Below are 19,642 nucleotides of genomic sequence, written 5' to 3'. Positions count from 1 at the left end.
CCGTTCGAAGTCAACAAAGCAAGCGTGGGCTGGTTTGCTAACCTGGATATTGGATACTTTATATTTTGTTCCAGACATAATGATAAAATGCCGATTTGTATGCTTGTCAGTCAGGAAGCAACGCACAGACCAATTCTGCTGCCTCACCTTCAGCCAGTTGTTCTCGGTCGTGGGCCAGAAACCACTATTAAAGACAAAAAATGCTCCAGGGAACAAGGTAAATAGTACTGCACTATAGATTCAATTGTGCGTGTTGTTTGCAAGCGAAAAGGTAGCAACGCCCACCCACCGCACTTAAGTATGAAGTAATGTTAGGCTACATGCAGTTTGTTTCAAACGAGTCACTTTTGAATTCCTAAATCCTGCAATTCTGATTTGCATAAATGAAAAAATATTTGACCTTTATCCGTATGAATTAAGCCTACTTAATAACATATGACTTAATCTATCTTATTTTCACAAGTTCAGTTAAAATGTGATGTAATGTAAGTTACTAATTCCAAACTATCCCTTCATAATCAGTTGAGTTGAAAGCAGACTGCCGCAAAGGTTTTGTCAAAGTTAAACAGGTAAGCGAAAACGCAAAAATGTACAACTAATATTGCACATGGGATATTTACAAGAAACTTTTTTTTGGACTAATTACTGAATTTGTTTCCCATCTTTACTCCAAAGCTTGGTGGAAACCCCACCTCCATAGACTCTGTGGTGGTGGGTCAGGGAAAGGAGGTCAAAATGAAGCCTGGCCAGTTGCTCTGCATCGTCAGTGAGCTGTACCCATACACTGTACAGTTCAAAGAAGATCCAGAAAGTGGCTCCAGTAGTTGTAAGAGACCGCGTGATGTGTCTTCAAAGGATAAATGCCTTCCAGAGGCTCCCAGTGTAAAAGCAACCAAAAAGACAGAACAATTGCCTGATTCTGTCAGAGCAGGAGAGTCAAAGGTGATCACAGTAAGGAATTTACAGCTGAAAATGTATTGCCGTATGAACTTTTCTTCTGATTTACTTTGAATAATTCATTACAAATAATTGTGATTCAGTTTTTTTATAATGCATGATGCAACCATCTCTCGTATTTACTGATGACGTCTTGATGATCAGTTACGCACAATAAATCAGACAATAATAATAATAAGATACCATGGATTCTCATGTAGTGGACAGTTCCGGGCGTACATTAGGGTAAGAAGCTAGATGGGGATAGTGGGGGCTTTATTTGTGTTTACTGAATGAAGTAAAACATACACAGAATTATTAAAGTTTTAAATTAGGTAAAATATTTGTTATCAAATATTAAAATATATTATTCTGTACTGTACTTAAAGTTTCCATCACGCCAATGAGTTGCATTCTTGTCTCCACATTAGATCTAAAGTTTCTTACAATCCCTAATTATTTTCAGGCCACTGTTGAAATAGTTGCAATGTGCTCCACTGTATACATTTCAGTGTCAGCTGTGCTGGTGCTGTGTAGGTAGGGATGTCTCGTACACATCGAGCTATGACTCATAGTCAAGGCACCTTTTTTCCCCTGGAAAGGAAAAAAAGATTTGTTTTTTAGCTGGACGTGACGTTTATTTATTCCAGTAGACTTTGCAACCGTCAATTAATTGGGGAACAAAGTCTATTTGAGGAACTACAGTAAGGTATGGCAGAAACATAAAATAAAATGTAATCTCTTGCAGGAAAGTATTGGACATTGGAGCCAAGGGCTGAAGGCTTCAATGCAAGACCCCAATATGCAGGTGCTTTTAAAAGAAAACATTGCTTTTATGACTAAAAATATCACAGTTATGTTTGTGATTACTGTACTTTCTCTGAATTTTTCTTGTAGGTGTATAAGGATGATAAAGTAGTCATAATCAAGGACAAATACCCTAAGGCACGTTACCATTGGCTTGTCCTTCCATGGATATCCATTCCCAGCCTGAAGGCCCTGCGTGATGAGCACTGCAGCCTGCTCAAGCACATGCAGCATGTAGCTGACCAGATGGTTCATCAGTGCCCACAAGCAAGCACCTTGGACTTTCGCACTGGGTACCATGCCATCCCCAGTATGAGGTAACCGAAGCTCATAGGGAGGTTTTTTAAGTAAATTGGGCATCCACGGGGATTCTGAGTTCAACATTTCAATTTAAGTATACCCCCTTATGATCTTGGCACGCGCACACATTCATGTCATTTATACACACACACATTTGTGTTTTTCTCCTCCAGTCATGTGCACCTTCACGTCATCAGCCAAGACTTTGATTCTCCTTGCTTGAAGAACAAAAAGCACTGGAACTCGTTCACCACAGACTATTTTATCAAGTCTCAAGGTGAGATAAATATTTTTATTATTATCAAGTCCACAATGGGTTTTGGCTCATCTCTGGGATCACAACCCAAAATTGTCAATTTTGTGGGGCCGAAGTTGCAAAAAAGCATAGTTATGCTGATTTGAAATAGTTTGTTCAAAATTAAACTTGCTGTTGTTTCATTGGGTGTAGCCATGATTTTTGTATGTGTATCTTTGAGCAATGTTCTGATAATACTGATAACCGTGATCATTTTGGTTGCTATAATTGTGCTATTCAATTTTCATACTATTTCCTCCCTACTATATACATACATGCAAATCAGTCTCCTTTCGGGAAAGTTCGCCATTTTGAACTAAAAATAGGCAATTTATGTGAATCGTGTAGATCCGATTACTTTTTCGTGTGTGGGTGGGGGGGGTGGGGGTTGGGGTCCGCTGTCGCTGACATCATACGAAACATCATAGGCTGTTTCGTACTCCTCTAACGCTGGCAACTAGATCCATTCCACACGTCCACAATCCACACACGTCATTTCTGAATATTACTCCGCGGCGGACTAATATGCCAGCGCATCGGCCTGAGGTTCTGCCTGTGCACTTGGAACCTGCTTTGGATAAGTCATAGCAGTTGACGAGACCAGAAAAAACACTCCCGCCGCTTCTGCTGTTAGGAAGTAACAGGACTTTTACTCCGTTACAATGATCTAAATGTCGCTCACTGCTTTTATTTATCAAATATTGCTGATATCAACAATTACGTCTTATAGCAACAATTACGTCTGCGAGAATACAACTTCGACTTCTGCATTGGGCGCTGTTTGCGCCAATCCAATTTAAGCGCTAGTGACGTTAAAGACTAGTTCACCAATCAAACGACACAAGAAAGTCACATGACCTCACACAGCGTCTTCTATTGGGCTTCTATTGGGCAAAGGTATTAACGCTAGCTATGCCAGCCCGCCGAATTGGCGTGCATATTTGCGGCCATGTTGGGATGGACGTTGTTACCATGAAGGCAACGGTGCACGACTGTTTACATTTCAGACGACAAAAAAAAACAGCTTTCATGTGTTGTAGTATTTGTCTGGCACTGTCTGCCCAAACGTGGATATTTCAGCTCACTTAAAACTTGAGAAACTCACTATTCACTATTTACTCAGTACTTGAATAATTATTTCACTACTCACTTTTTACTCTTGCTCAAGTATTTTTTGGGAGGACTACTTTTTACTTTTACGTGAGTCACATTATTGTCAAGTAACAGTACTCTTACTTGAATATGTTTGGCTACTCTACTCTGGAGCGGACATCCTCTATTGCTACTCTTACGTTTGAGCAACATTTTTGCTCATCAAATCAGCCAGTGTCGTATTTGTTGCACTGGTCTTTTATATTTTCGCGTGAAGGTGCTGAGGGTCGTGGCCCTGGTTGCAGTCCCAGCGGAACTGCGAAGCACATCGGCGAGAAGAGTTGATCCGCTAGTGCATCTTGTATTAATTAGGAAATGCCCCTGCAATTAATTATCTAATTAGTTTACAGACGCTGATATTAAATTTAATAAGCAACGGAGCAATGTTAGGGATTATGTCACAACACAGAATGAACTAACTTCAAATTCAGAAATGGCCAATAAAAACAGAAAACTATTGTACGTAATATTTTCCTGGAGGATGCATTTGGGATAAGCCTTTGAAGTTGGTAACAGTGGAAAAAGGAAGTGAAACAGACAACGATTTTAGTCAATTCTTTTCCAGAATGAGAGTGCTTAAAGAGGAGGATGCTATTCATGTGGCACAGCTTGAAGCAGGCACCGGGTGCAGGTGGAAATGCGCCTGGCTCAAGTTGGAGGCCAGAACAAAATAAGCAGAGAAATTGGGCAAATTTAATTTTAATCTTAAATTTGTACATCAACATGTACTTGAGGGGTGTAAATAAATGTTTTTCTGCATATTTATTTTGCCCTGTTGTATTTTTCAGTCTTCCAGATTGCTTAATTTATGTTAAAATAATACAAAAAAAATATCTGCCTGGGATCCCCTCCAGAGTTCCCCCTACAATGTTTTTTTTTTTTTTTTTGTCACCTTTTTCATGCCTTGGGTGTTTGCATGTCTGTATATAGTCCTGGGAATAAGTTCAGATATGTTTCACTGCAGGAATGTTTTACCCGTTTTGTTTTGTTTCTTTGGGCCTCATTCACTAATAAATGCGTAAAAAACTTTCTTATTCTATGCACAAGTTGATCGGATTCATGACACATGCGCACCGGCCAGTTTTCTTTGCATCATCATGTGTATGTTAGTGAATCAAAATGTATTCTAAATTACTGCTCATGCCCGTGGCGCTCAATCTGCCAAAGCTGCACCCCTTTATCCCCATACAGTAAAAGGACATCCGTCTGACGCACTTCAGTACCTCAGCCAAATACTGATCTGCACATTCAAGGGCATCAATAAGCTCGTTCTGCCATATCTTCTGACCTCCTTCATGTTGCCATATCCTCGCGCTCTCTCAGATCTTCATCCTCCATCCGCCTCACTGTCATTTATACATGTCTGTCCACCGTCCAGTTGCGCGATCAAAGCATGAGCTCGCACAATCTGCTCGTTGTACGACAACTGCCAATACACAGACAGGGGTGGATACACACATTCATGCATGCAGGACATACAAAGAATGTTTGGAAAGTTCATTTTCTACGCAAACTAATTCAAAGTTCAGTTCACTGTTCCAATAATGATCTAGTTCAGTTAAAAATTCAAAATTTAGAACTACGTTCACCATTCCAAAAATGAGCTAACTCATCGTTCTTTTTCTGTTTTTTCTCAATATGTTGCTGACGGGCTTTCCCCCTTAAAATACTGATATTTCATTTCCTATTGTTGCCACCGATTCAGTCCACACGAGTAGCCAGCTGAAGCTTTCATCCTACAATCGCATAAACATGAGGAAAAACATGTTGCTTGAGTCGTCTTTTAAATGAGTAATTAAAAAAAAAACAGGACTTTTGTCTTAATGTGCAAACAAAAACATGCAACACACAGTAAGACAGGAACGATGGTGAAAGGACATTGATAACTTTGCATTCATCGCAGCTCGGCTGACTAGATTAACAAAATATTTTATTTTATCTATTCTTATATTACGAAACAAAATACATTCCATATAATATCCAATCAAATTCCATATCTTACATTTTTGCATAAATTCCCCACTTTAATGTTTAAGATCGTCAAACAAATGTAAATATCAGAAAAATATAACCCCAGTGAACTTCAAATGCTTTTAAATGATTTGATTTATTGAGGGGGGAAAAAAACCTACTCAAAGTTACCTATCCCTGTGTGGAAAGAGTAATGGCCCCCGAAACGTAATAACTGGTTGGGCCATTCTCAGCAGCAACAACTGAAACCAAGTGTTTTCTATAACTGGCAATGAGTCTTTCACACCTCTGTGGAGGTACAGTGGGGCAAAAAAGTATTTAGTCAGTCCAATTGTGCAAGTTCTCCCACTTAAAAAGATGAGCGAGGCCTGTAATTTTCATCATAGGTATACCTCACCTATGAGAGACGAAATGAGGGGGGAAAAAATCCAGAAAATCACGTCTGATTTTTAAAGAATTTATTAGAAAATTATGGTGGAAAATAAGTATTTGGTCAATAACAAAAGTTCATCTCAATACTTTGTTATATACCCTTTGTTGGCAATGACAGAGGTCCAATGTTTTCTGTAAGTCTTCAAGGTTTTCACACACTGTTACTGGTATTTTGTCTCATTCCTCCATGCAGATCTCTAGAGCATTGATGTTTTGGGGCTGTCACTGGGCAACACAGACTTTCAAATCCCTCCAGAGATTTTTTATGGGGTTGAGATCTGGAGACTAAATATCACGATACATGGCCCCATTCATTCTTTCCTTTGCATGGATCAGTCGTCCTGGTAGGTATGGTGTTCTTTGGATGCAACTCACCATGCTTTCTCCTCCAAACACGACAAGTTGAGTTTTTACCAAAAAGTTCTATTTTGGTTTCATTTGACCATATGACATTCCCCCAATCCTCTTGTGGATCATCCAAATTCTCTCGAGCAAACGTCAGACGGACCTTGACATGTACTGGCTTAAGCCGACTCATACAGTGCAGACACTTTTTTTGCTCGGTCGGACCAGCAATCAAGATGCGTCCCTTTTCCACTGAGGAGTATCACTGACTGCTGCAGAGGATGTCACCCTGGAAACAAAATCCACCATCTTGAAGTGTATGTGGATGTAAATGGACAGTTGGGGAATGAAACCACTCTACCAATGTCTCAAAATGGTGAGCAGAAGTGTGCTAATACTTGTTGTGCCACTTAGCTCAACAAAGAGGATGGATGTGGACTGTGGAAACGGTAATGGACCATCCAGCAGTTCTCCCTGGATTTTATTGGGAACAAAGCCCAAAGATAGGGGACAACATCTAAAAGGGAGGACACAACACCAGCAGATTACAGAGGAATCCGGCTGGCCTGCGTTGCGGGCTGCTTCAACCCAGAGTGAGCGGCCGTGGACGGTCGCTGCAGCGAAGGGCAAGAAAAATATGATGCAAGTCAATGCAAAACATTGACTTCAGACTTAGAAATAGATTTGAGCCACTTTTACAAGACCCTGGCCAAGAATGCTCATCCACCACCACCACTGAAAAGTATGAAACTGAATCATACAAGAAAAAAATGTCACCTCAATCATTAATAGTTGGTGATGGAGCTGACAATGATTGTGAAACATTTTTGCAGTGAGAAGAACAACAAAGTACTGGGTTTTACCAATGAAATGGTGTCTGATATTTCTAAAAATCTTTTTAAAGATCACTAATCAGCACCCAACTGGGAAATCTGACCGAAAACCAACATTGAATGCCCGTGACCTTTGATCCCTCAGGCGGCACTGCATCAAAAACGGACATCAATGTGGAAAGGATATCACCACATGGGCTCAGGAACACTTCTTGGTGTGGTGTACTTTGGATTCCAATATTGACAATAGTCTTCATCCTGTCCATCACACCTAACAGAGAATTTAGGTGGGTAGAGAGTGAGTTTTGCGTTGGGCTTTGCTCCAATGGGGCAGAGGGAGGGGTGTGGGAAATTCAACGTGCTGGCTCATCTCATTTGTCATTCGCTCCTCCGATTGTTTGGATGAAGTTGATGAATCCGTCTGCGCCTCGTGTTGCCTTATCTCTTGGACCTACGTCATGGGAACAACTGCATCTTTTTGTCCTCCAGCCGTGTCAACAAGGTTTTCTTTTCGGGCCGCTGAATGACGTACGCTGAAATTGTCAATGAAACTCACGGATAGTGCAGAACACACACGTTTAATTGACTGAGCCTAGAGACACGTTCATCTCCAAATCGTACAAGTGGGAGAGGTCCACAAACTCAGCATCCAAACATTGCAGTTTTGTTAAGAGATCAATGAAATCTCACTTCAGTACCTCGGATTGCTGCTAGAGAACATCCAGGGCCACTGTGTGTATAATTTCTCTGAACCTTTTGATGATGATATGGATAGTAGATGATGAAATCCCTAAATTCCTCTCAATTGTACGTTGAGGAACATTGTCCTTAAACTGTTGGACTATTTTCTCACGCACTTGTTCACAAAGAGGTGAACCTCGTCCCATCTTTGCTTGTAAATGACTGAGCAATTCAGGGAAGCTCCTTTTATACCCAATCATGGCACCCACCTGTTCCCAATTAGCCTGTTCTGTTCACCTGTGGGATGTTCCAAACAGGTGTTCGATGAGCATTCCTCAACTCCTCTTTTTTGCCACCTGTCCCAGCTTTTTTGGGACGTGTTGCAGCCATAGTGTCCCAACTTCATTGGAATTGGGGTTGTATTACATAAAACATAAATAATGCAAAGATGAATTTTAACTGACCCCACAACATCTTTGTCATCTGACCTTTAAAGACGCTTCCATTAAGCCTCTGCTAAAAAATAGAACACTGGACGCTTCCATGTTAGCTAGCTATAGACCCATCTCAAATCTCCCTTTCATAGCTAAGATTGTTGAGAAAGTTATTTTTAATCAACTCAGCAATTTCTTCAACTTAAGGGGACTTTTTGACAAATTTCAATCAGGTTTCCGAACTCATCACAGTACAGAATCTGCTCTTATTAAAGTGCTAAATGATATAGGGTTGAATACTGACTTGGGAAAGGTGTAAATTCTGGTCTTGTTGGACCTCAGTGCGGCTTTTGATACGGTAGATCTTTCTGCTGAACAGCTTGGAAATGTAGGTAGGACTAAATGGAACAGTTCTAAAATGGTTGACGTCCTACCTGGAGGAAATGAGTTATTTTGTAACCATTGGAAATGGTCAGTCTCATCGAATGTCAATGTGCTATGGGGTCCCTCAAGGGTCAGTTCTTGGACCCCTCCTGTTCAGCCTGTATATGCTACCCTTGGGTCAAATTCTTCAGAACTTAAATTTTGACTATCATAGCTATGCAGATGACACACAGTAATATCTCGCAGTGTCTCCAGATGACTACAGTTCAAGTGACGTGTTGTGTCACAGTCTAAAACAGATAAATAACTGGATGAGCCAAAATTTTCTTCAATTAAACCACAACAAAACTGAGATAGTTTTTGGCAATAAAAGAAGATTGCTGTGAGTAAATACCTGGAGTCACTCTCTTTAAAAACCAAAGACCAAGTCCGAAACCTTGGTGTTCTGATAGATTCCGACCTGACTTTCAACAGTCATATGAAATCAATTACTAAAAGTGCCTTCTACCATCTGAAGAACCTATCTAGAGTGAAGGCTTGCATGTGTCAAGCAGACCAGGAAAAGCTCATCCATGCTTTTATCTCAAGTATACTTGACTATTGTAATGGTCTTCTGATTGGACTCCCGAAAAAAGAGCTTTAAACAGCTGCACCTCATTCAGAATGCTGCAGCTCGGGTTCTGATCAGAATAAAAAGGTCAGAGCATATTCTAAAGTCTTTACACTGACTTCCAGTCAGCTTTAGAATCTATTTTAAAGTTCGGCTACTGGTCTACAAATCACTAAACTATTTAGGTCCTGAATACATGAAAGAAACTCTCATGGAATATAAACCCAGTAGGGCTCAGATCGACAGACTCAGGTTAAATAGTGGAGCACAGAGTCCAAAGCAAACACGGTGAAGCAGCATTTAGCTATTATGCTGCCACAAATGGAATAAGTTGCCAACAGAAGTGTCGTCACCCCCAAGTGTGAATGTTTTTCAAGTCCAGGTTAAAGACTTTTTTTTCTCTCATGCTTTTTAGAGCATTTCCACTTTGAAAGGATATTTCTTGCACTGTATGCTATTTTAATTACTTTTTCCCTTTATTTTAAATGTTTATAAGCTGTTTTTTTCTTTGTTTTTAAATGCTTTTAATCATGTAAAGCACATTGAGTTACCTTGTGTATGAAATGCGCTATATAAATAGATTTGCTTTGCTTTAAGCAGGGGGCCACGTCTGGTACTGCAGGATTTGAGTCCCTGGCGGCGTACTGTGTTAGTGATGGCAGCCTTTGTGACTTTGGTCCCAGCTCTCTACAGGTCATTCACTAGGTGTGGTTCTGGGATTTTTGCTCACCGTTCTTGTGATCATTTTGACCCCACGGGGTGAGACGGTACGTGGACCCCCAGATCGAGGGAGATTATCAGTGGTCTTGTATGTATTCACATGGGTTATATTTGTCTATTTGATGATCTTAAACATTAAAGTGGGGAACGTATGCAAAAATGTAAGAATTTACTTTTTCATGGCACTGTATGAACATATTGATGAATCAGCGATTTGTGCGTCAAACTTGTGTTAGCACAATTTAAGCACAGATTTGTGCGTACGCCCAGTTAGTGAATGCGGCCCTTTAGCCCTAATAAATTGACAAAATTGGTTACTTGGTACTCTTTTGTGATTTCTCCGCAGATGTCATCCATATGCTTGAAACTGATGGAAAGGTAACAGTCAAAGAAGGCACCAGCGAGTTGTTGAAGCTACCTCTGCGTTGCCACTTGTGTCATAAAGAACTTGCCACCATACCAGCACTGAAACAACACCTGAAGTCCCATTTCCCAGCTGAGAGTATGACCTCAAATGCAACATAGTCCCTCATATGTTCATAGCTTCAATATGAGACCCCTGCGATTGCCTGGCGTCCAGTCCAGGGTGTACCCCGCCTCTCTACCACAGTCAACTGGAATGGGCTCCAGCTCACCAGTGACTAGTGAGGATAAACAGTATAGAAAATGGATGGATGGAATATAAGTCTTCTTATTCTGGACATATTTATTCAAAGATGATGGCACAACAGTTCACATACAGTACTTCTTTTTCACACATTTCAATGCTTTTTAATTGTTTTGTAAAATTCAGTTAATTGTGATTATGCCACGGGCTTCTGGTTTTTTAGGATTACGTAAACTCTGTTTCATCGTGTCTGTCTTATCCCCATGCAAAATGACTGCATTCTTCAAAAGATTACAGAACATACCAAATCATTCGCTGAATGACGCGAGTAGTAGTATTCAAGCAAATTGAGCCGCGAGTTCAGTACGAGTACATGCCGAAACAATTTTTTTGTTATTTTTATTGATCAACAAGGATGGTGGAGCTAATCATTACTTATTCCTTTTTTGAAACTTTTCTTTCCATTTTAGGGGGATTTTGGGCTACGGTCTTAAACTTTTGATCAGTTGAAGAACAGCCTATTTCATCTTCTATGTAATAAATTGCTTCATCATTCCATTTTGTCTCACTCCCATTTATTCATTTTGAAGCTCTATTGAGACCCTTTTTAAGATCTAACGGTGTAAAGTGTCAATTATTGCAATTATTCAACTGGTCTTTTGATCAGGTCTGTGTGTGTGTGTGTATATATATATATATATATATATATATATATATATATATACATGTGTACAAACGTGGATCAATTTTTCGTGCCCCTTTGTTAATGAAAGAAAAACCCACAGTGGTCACAGAAATAACTTGAATCTGACAAAAATAATAATTGAAGTTGAATGAAAATTAACCAATGAAATGCACACTTAACCCGGAAATGTATTTTTAGCGTGAGTGAAAAATCAGCAGTTTTAAGTATGATGTGCATTTTGATTGGCTGTAATCTGCGACATTGGTATGACGTGCACCTGCGATTCATATTTTGAATGAATCGCTAATTGGCTACTCATGTAAACAGTTTCCAAACCATCCCCACTGCACGACCGCTCAGTCGGATTAAGCCGTGTTGCTTGGTGTGTGGCAACCTTATTACTACGAGGGAACAAAGACAGCAAGTAAAGAATGATTAATGTAATTTAATGTGTACAAAAGACTTTTTCAGCAGGCGCTGTTTTTGTGGGTCCTTCTTTGCTTGAATGAGGTCACAGTAGACCGAGTGGCAAAGAGAGCGATAAATTACAATTTTTAGAGTAACACAGTCATTTAAGTTACTGAGCTAGCAGTATTTCACGTATTACCAAAGATAGTTATCTTCTCCCGGAGTGTGCGTCAATGGGAAGTAAGTTCATGCCACCATTTGGTGTGTCCAATTATTAAGTTGGCAAAGTTAACTCCATGTCATGGCTACCTGTTATGTGCTAAGTTAGCATGCTATGCTAAGTTATCATCTGCCTCATTACCTAATGGGTGACACGGATCTGGTGAATCATATCATTATCATATGATGATTAGACTGTCTTATCTTTCTATCAAACTTTGCCTGATAAAGGAATACTAACTGGAAAGTGTGGCTGGGAAACAGCACAACACATTTTGCGTTTAAGGATGAGACAAGCAAATAAAAAGTAAAGATTTATTTTCATAAAACACACAAAATGTAGAAAACTGTATGGATACACTCCAGGTGAAAACAAGTACAAAATTATTTCAGTAAACACACATTCGCACGGTAACATTATGATGCCAATATCAATATTCAGGAGTAGAAAAAAATAGCTTATGTTCCACCTAAAACCTTCAGACAGCTTCAGTAATCTTGAGGTTAACATGGGAAACTTGTTTTAGGTGAGGTCATCTTCTCCGCAGACGCAACTCCATGCCGTCTTCATCTGACACCATGAGATGGTCAATTGAGTAGTGGGCGTCGTCGCCTATGTCCTGGAAGAAATACTCCTCGCTCTCACAGCTCTCATTCCCGTCCTTACAGTCTGCGCCTTTGCTTTGGTGCACCTCACTGCTCTCATGGCTGGTGCTGTCGCTGGCCTTGCTGGTTTCAGTGCTTTCCTGACTGATAGGGCCACTGGCTTCATTGCTTTCATGACTAGTGGAGTCATCGTCCTTAGTGGTGTCACTGGAGTCACTGCTTTTATGCCTGGTGATGTCACTGGCCTTAGTGGTTTTACTTTTGGTAATGTCACTGGATTCACTGCTTTCATGAGTACTAGTGTCACTGGATTCACTGCTTTCATGAGTACTAGTGTCACTGGATTCACTGCTGTCGTCAGTGGTAATATCACTGCTGTCAATAACATCACTTACCAGTGAGCTCTTGATGGCGTAGCTTAATTCACTGACCTTAACTGTCTCCTGGATTTCATTACTGGGGCTGTTACTGGCCTTACTGGACTTTTTGCTCTCATCACTGGCACTCTGACTGCTCTTGTCTGCCTCGTTGCGTTCATGACTTGTGCTGTCACGAGTGTCACTTGTTTCACTGCTTTCACTACTGGTTCCATCAGTACCCTTGTTGGTCTGACCAGCTACCTCACCATTATTTCCACTTTTGTAAATAACTTTATTAACCAATGGTGCTTTGATGGTAGAACTTTTGTCATCGGTTTGACTTGACCCTTTGCTGTCACGACTGGTGCTCTCATTGGACTCGCTGCTGTCACTGCCCTTACCAATATCACTGATGTCACTAGTCACACTGGTCTGAATGGTTTCTTCACTGGTGCTCTCACTGCTGTCAAGCACATCACTTACCAGTGAGCTATTGAGGGCATAGCTAACTTCACTGACCTTAAGTGTCTGATGCGTTTCACTACTGGGGCTGTTACTGGCCTGACTGGACTCAGTGCTCTCGTCACTGCCACTCTCGCTGCTGTTGTCTGCATTGTTGCTTTCTTGACTTGTATTGTCACGAGGGCCACTTGTTTCACTGCTTTCACTGCTGGTGTTGTTGTTGGCCTTACTGGTCTCACTGCTTTCACTGCTGGTTCCATCACTACCATTGCCAGTCTTAACAGGATCCCCACTGATGCTCCCACTTCTGTAAATACCTTTGTTCACCAATGGGCTCTTGATGGTATAACCTTTGCCATTGCTTTGGCTTGACCCATTGTTGTCACTACTCGTGCTCTCATTGGACTCACTGCTATCACTGGCATTATTAGTATCACTGATGTCACTCGTCACACTTGCACTGCGGTCGTCACTGGTGATATCACTGGACACGCTTGTCTGAATAGTTTCTTCACTGGTGCTCTCACTGCTGCCAATCACATCACTTACGAGTGAGCTCTTGATGGCATAGCTTACTTCACTGGCGTTAACTGACTCATGGGTTTCACTACTGGGGCTGTTACTGACCTGACCAGACTCTGTGCTCTCATCACTGGCACTCTCGCTGCTGTTGTCCGCTTTATTGCTTTCATGATTTGTACTGTCATGAGTACCACTTGTTACATTGCTTTTACTACTAGTGTTGTCGCTGGCCTTACTGGTCTCACTGCTTTCACTGCTGGTGCCAGCACTACCCTTGATGGTCTGACCAGTTTCCCCACCATTGCGCCCACTTCTGTAAATAACTTTATTTACCAATGGGCTCTTGATGGTATAACTTTTGTAATCGGTTGGACTTGACCCATTATTGTCACTTCTGGTATTCTCATCGGATTCATTGCTGTCACTACTGCTCTTGGTGCTTACACTACTTGAGCTGTCAATCCTCTGATTTGTTTTATCGCTTGTGCTGTGACTGCTGTCAGTCACATCACTCTCCCTTTGGCTGTTGATGGCATGGCTTATGTCACTGGCCTCGTTGCTGTCACTACTGGCGCTCTCATCATTGTCAACAGTGTCAGCTGTGTCGCCTGTGTCCCCTTCCTCGCTGGTGGTGTCGCTGATGTCGGCTGCGTGCTGCACTGATTGACTTGTGACTTGGTCGTCAGTACTCGCATAAGAAGGAATCCCAACTCTGAAGCTGAGAAATAAAATAGGTCTTTGTGTTACTTGAGACATTTTTAGTCAGTAGGGTTCATTTCAGTACGCCATCTTGTGGCTTGCATGCCAACTTTTGGGTGTTTAGGAGGCAGTATGGACCCAGCTGCATCCATCCATTTTTCTATGCCATTTAACCTTCTTAGAGTTTGGGTTAAGCTAGAGCCTATCCTAGCAGACTTTGGGCGAGAGGCAGGCTATAGCCTGGACTTGTCACCAGCTAATGGCAGGGCACCTAAACAACTATTCACACTCACATTCAAACTTATAGACAATTTAGAGTCTTTAATCAACCTAACGCACGTTTTTGAAATGACGGAGGGAGCCCAAAGGAAGGCCTGAGTTAAGATTTGAACCATAAACCTCAAAACTGTGAGGCGGTGATGCATATTAGTCAACCACTGTGCTGTCTGTAAACTGGATGAGCTTAAAAAAAAAACCTAACATCATAACAGTTTGTAAACCACCAAATACATTTTAAAGGTGACAAAGTGCATTGCTAGCTTTATGCAGAAACACAACTGACTTGTTGCCTTAATCCACAATATTTTGTGAAAAATAGCATTGTGTTCTTCCTATTATTATTGCTGCATGGAATATATTTTACAACAAGGCCCTTTTGGATAGACAGTCCTGAGTTATCTATCTATCTATAGACAAAACGTATGACAGGAAATGCTATAAAAACTATATTACTCCTTATATCCTTACATCCAAAGAAAAGTAAAATTAAGTCACAATATAGAATGTATCATTTATTTTTGAGTGGTCCAATTCTGAGTCTTAAATAACAACAAAACAACACAAGACATTACAGAAAATCAAAAGTTAGCTAATGCAGAATCACACTTCAGAACAAATGTGAGGGGATTTATTTTCAAAGCTCTGAATAACCCAAAATGAAGTGAAATGAAAACATCTCAAAATGATGCCTTCAATATTCATCCATCCATGTTCTTAACCGCTTCTCCTCACTCGGGTTGCGGGCAAGCTGGAGCCTATCCCAGCTATCATCGGGCAGGAGGCGGGGTACACCCTGAACTGGTTGCCAGCCAATTGCACGGCACATACAAACAAACAAACATTCGCACTCACAGTCACAGTCACACCTACAGGCAATTTAGAGTCTCCAATTAATACATGTTTTTGGGATTTGGGAGGAAACCGGAGTGCCCGAAGAAAACCCACGCAGTTACGGGGAGAACATGCAAACTCCACACGGGCGGGGATTGAACCCCACTCCTCAGAACTGTGAGGCTGACGCTCTAACCAGTGGGCCACCGTGCCGCTCCTTCAATATTGTAAATCATAATTAAGTCATATGTAGAGTAAATCACCTGTTGGTACTGTTGGATGTATTGCTGATAGGATCGTGGATCATAGTAGCCTCCACTCTGAGCCTGACAGAATTTAACAGAGAGACTTTTAATGATACTCAAACATCAACAATGTATTGGCATGTTGGGGTTGTAGCCCTTTAAGAAAGGGCTACAACCCCAATTCTAATGAAGTTGGGACGTTGTGTTAAACATAAATAAAAACATAATACAATGATTTGCAAGTCATGTTCATGCTCCTCAAACACCTGTTTGGAATATCCCACAGGTGAACAGGCTAATTGGGAACAGGTGGGTGCCATGAGTGGGTAGAAAAGGAGCTTCCCTGAATGTTGCCGTACTAGAGCGGCTCCAACTACCGGAGGCAAATTCCTTGTGTGTTTTTTGGACATACTTGGCAAATAAAGATGATTCTGTTTCTGATTCTGAGAGAATGTGGAGAAATCACTGCATGTAAGCGGCAAGGCCGAAAATCAACATTGAATGTCTGTGACCTTCGATCCCTCAGGCGGCACTGCATCAAACACCGACATCAATGTGTAAATGATATCACTACATGGGCTCAGGAACACTTCAGAAAAGCAATGTCAGTAAATACAGTTCAGCGCTACATCCGTAAGTTCAACTTTAAACTCTACTATGCAAAGCAAAAGCCATTTATCAACAACACCCAGAAATGCTGCCGGCTTCTCTTGGCCCGAGCTCATTTAAGATAGACTGATGCAAAGTGGAAAAGTGTTCTGTGGTCCATATTTCAAATTGTTTCTGGCAATTGTGGACGTTGTGTCCTCTGCGCCAAAGAGGAAAAGAACCATCCGGACTGCTATGGACGCAAAGTTCAAAAGCCAGCCTCTGTGATGGTATGGGGCTGTGTTAGTGCCAATGGTATGGGTAACTTACACATCTGTGAAGGCATCATTAATGCTGAAAGGTACATACAGGTTTTTGGAGAAACATATGCTGCCATCCAAGCAACGTCTTTTTCATGGACGCCCCTGCTTATTTCAGCAAGACAATGCCAAACCACATTCTGCATGTTACAACAGGGTGGGTTCGTAGTAAAAGAGACTAGACTGGCCTGCCTGCAGTCCAGACCTGTCTCCCATTGAAAATGTGTGGCGCATTATGAAGCGTAAAATACGACAACGGAGACCCCGGACTGTTAAACAGCTGAAGCTGTACATCAAAAAAGAATGGGAAAGACTTCCACCTACAAAACTTCAACAATTAGTGTCCTCAGTTCCCAAACGTTTATTGAATGTTGTTAAAAGAAAAGGTGATGTAACACAGTGGTAAACATGACCCTGTCCCAGCTTTTTTGGAACGTGTTGCAGCCATAAAATTCTAAGTTAATGATTATTTAATTAAAATCAATAAAGTTTATCCGTTTGAACATTAAATATCTTGTCTTTGTAGTGTATTCTATTAAATATAGGTCGAACATGATTTGCAAATCATTATATTCTGTTTTTATTTCTGCTTAACACGTCCCAACTTCATTGGAATTGGGGTTGTAGAAGACATCTCAATTGTGCCTTCAACAGCAGAAAAGCATAATTAAGTTACGTGTTGAGTAAATTACCTGCTGGTAGTACTGGTACAAGTACTGCTGATAAGACTGTTGATCATATGAGCCTCCAGTTTGAGACTGAAATAAATGAACAGAGAGAGAAACAGTTAATGATACTCTTTAACATCACCATCAATGTGATTACACTGTTGCATTCTTTAAAGGTTCATTACTGTCAACAATAGACCCATACATTCAACGTGTTGAGTAAATTACCTGCTGGGTGTACTGGTAGGGGTAATGTTGATAGGATTCTGGATCATAGGAAGCTCCAGTTTGAGACTGAAAGAAATTAACAGTGAGAAATTTAATGATACCCTTCAATAATCTGGTGCATTCATTGAAGGTTCATTACCGTAAGCTTTGGACAAAAACACTCACTTGATGTTGCCGATTTTCTTCAGAGCTCTGAAACCAAAAAGAAGAGGAAATGTGAAAATAGTGTCTTCAACAGCAGAAAATCATAATTTAAAACTATATTGATTTACCTGCTGATGGTACTGATAAGGGTAATGTTGATAGGATTGTGGATCATATGAACCTCCATTCTAAGACAGGAGAAAAAACCTTTAAAGATACCCTTCAACGTTGAAATAATTACTGCTGTCTTATTATAGGGTTCATTGCTGTCAACTATTAAAAAAACACACAGTGAGCCCCCCACCCCCACCCCCAGAGCTCTAAAACCCCTCAAAAGAAGAGAAAACAAATTTTGCCTTCAAATGGTAGCCTGTTAAGTACTATATTAAGTTATATTTAAGCCATGTATTGAGTTAATTACCTGCTGGTGGGAGGTGGTATGTTGATAGGATTGTATATCATATGAACCTCCAGTTTGAGACTGAAAGAAAGTAATGGAGAGAGAAAGAAACATTTAATAATACTCTATATCAACATAATAACTAATGCGTTCTTTAAAGTTTTGTTGCTATAAGCTGCAGATGTGGTTGCAAGAATGCAGAGTGCAGACTATAATCACCACCCCATTAGTCAAATGAGATGCTGTATTTCCAACATTAAATGCATTTTTCACTCACAGATTCACTTGATTCACTTGATTCACTAGATTCTGCCACGCCATTAAATGAAATCTGCCAGAAAACAAGAAAAAAAAAACATGACATTTGGTTTTTAATAATAAGACAAAAATTGTAAGACTTGGAAGTAATCATTGCTCTTATTTTTTGAAAATGTGTACTTACAGGTTTGGCATATACAGCCCCAATAAGGCAAAGTGTTAGTATGATGACCCTCATTCTGTAATACGAATGTAATTCACATTACTATAAAGCTGTATCATACTTTTTACCCATACAGAGACACCAAACACTCAGTGTCACTGAGTATAATCATAAAAATTAGATAACGTTATTATTATTGTTATTATTATTAGAGACCCCTGTAGCTGGAAGAGGTTTTCATGCAAATTTAAAAATACATCACAAAACAAAACAAACAAATTTAACATTAAGATAATTCTATAGTAAGAAGAATGCAAACACATTTAACTGACTGAAAATATGCAAAGTAAATATTTAAGTAATATTACCTGAAGAGAAGCAGTCAAAGCTTGATGGATGATAATATTCTTTATTGGTCAAACAGCAAAGTGAGAAGCTGTCAAAGTCTTCAGCTTATATGTGACAGAGAGCTGGAGAAGCCAGCGCCTATTCTGAGCTGCAAGCGGGTGGTTGAGACATGCTGTAGGAAACCCCAACAGCTACTGTATATATGCAAACCAAATGATGTTTTAGTTACATCACTTCCTTCCGAATTTCTCCTTCGTAGACACGCCAAAGTGTATTTGTGCCAGAGAGCGAGCTCAAAAACACATTTTGGCGGGAAGGGGATGATTACACATACAAACCACAAACAGACACCACAAACACGCATGCACACTGCACACACATATACACAAACGTACACACAGAGACACTTTTCTTTGAAACAAAATTCAAACCCAGTTATTGCACTTCAAACCAAGTGTCATAAAGTGTGAAGCGCCATTATGTCAGCAAGCACATTTTTTCTAGTCCAGATACATAAAACAAAAATTGGTCCTCACAGACAAACAAGAGTACAATGAGTTGCAAATTATTTTCAACCTATATTCAATTAACTACAAAGACAAGACATTTAATGTTCAAGCTGATGAACGCTATTTTTTTTCTCATATATTCTGTCATTTCAAATTTGATGCCTACATCACAGTCCAGAAAAGCTGGTACGGGG

General features: G+C 40.4%; 2 protein-coding genes across 4 annotated transcripts; one reads left to right on the top strand and one right to left on the bottom strand.

Annotated features, from left to right (window-relative positions):
* The first annotated feature begins 8 nt into the window (after positions 1-8).
* Positions 9-10,982, top strand: aptx (aprataxin). 3 transcript variants are annotated; one of them, XM_061679531.1, is made up of 7 exons: positions 9-217; positions 523-569; positions 676-942; positions 1,685-1,744; positions 1,834-2,060; positions 2,217-2,320; positions 10,247-10,982. In XM_061679531.1, exons 1-7 carry the CDS (start codon positions 88-90, stop codon positions 10,423-10,425), a joined length of 1,014 nt encoding a protein of 337 aa, XP_061535515.1. In that variant the 5' UTR covers positions 9-87; the 3' UTR covers positions 10,426-10,982. The 3 variants fall into 3 exon arrangements, with proteins under 3 accessions (XP_061535515.1, XP_061535514.1, XP_061535516.1); XM_061679530.1 differs by having other exon boundaries at positions 676-951; XM_061679532.1 differs by lacking the exon at positions 10,247-10,982 and adding an exon at positions 9,864-10,161 and having other exon boundaries at positions 676-951.
* Positions 10,983-12,352: 1,370 nt separating this feature from the next.
* Positions 12,353-19,066, bottom strand: LOC133403694 (dentin sialophosphoprotein-like). The gene is made up of 10 exons (XM_061678838.1): positions 18,960-19,066; positions 18,613-18,667; positions 18,448-18,501; positions 18,192-18,251; positions 17,899-17,958; positions 17,786-17,818; positions 17,627-17,692; positions 17,423-17,488; positions 15,785-15,903; positions 12,353-14,486 (listed from the first exon to the last, which is right to left on the bottom strand). The coding sequence occupies exons 2-10, from the start codon at positions 18,664-18,666 to the stop codon at positions 12,353-12,355; spliced, it is 2,646 nt and encodes an 881-aa protein (XP_061534822.1). The 5' UTR covers position 18,667; positions 18,960-19,066.
* Positions 19,067-19,642: the final 576 nt, after the last annotated feature.

This window comes from Phycodurus eques, chromosome 6 (assembly GCF_024500275.1).
Source record: "Phycodurus eques isolate BA_2022a chromosome 6, UOR_Pequ_1.1, whole genome shotgun sequence".
NCBI lineage: Eukaryota > Metazoa > Chordata > Actinopteri > Syngnathiformes > Syngnathidae > Phycodurus > Phycodurus eques.
This window is presented reverse-complemented; position numbering and strand designations above follow the sequence as displayed.

Coding starts and splice junctions, on each gene's coding strand:
- aptx (XM_061679530.1), top strand. CDS start 88: ATGCCGATTTGTATGCTTGTCAGTCAGGAAGCAACGCACAGACCAATT. Junction 570..675: donor GTTTTGTCAAAGTTAAACAG/GTAAGCGAAAAC, acceptor TTTACTCCAAAG/CTTGGTGGAAACCCCACCTC. Junction 2,061..2,216: donor CATGCCATCCCCAGTATGAG/GTAACCGAAGCT, acceptor TTTCTCCTCCAG/TCATGTGCACCTTCACGTCA.
- LOC133403694 (XM_061678838.1), bottom strand. CDS start 18,666: ATGAGGGTCATCATACTAACACTTTGCCTTATTGGGGCTGTATATGCC. Junction 18,502..18,612: donor GGGCTGTATATGCCAAACCT/GTAAGTACACAT, acceptor GTTTTCTGGCAG/ATTTCATTTAATGGCGTGGC. Junction 18,252..18,447: donor CAAGTGAATCAAGTGAATCT/GTGAGTGAAAAA, acceptor ACTTTCTTTCAG/TCTCAAACTGGAGGTTCATA.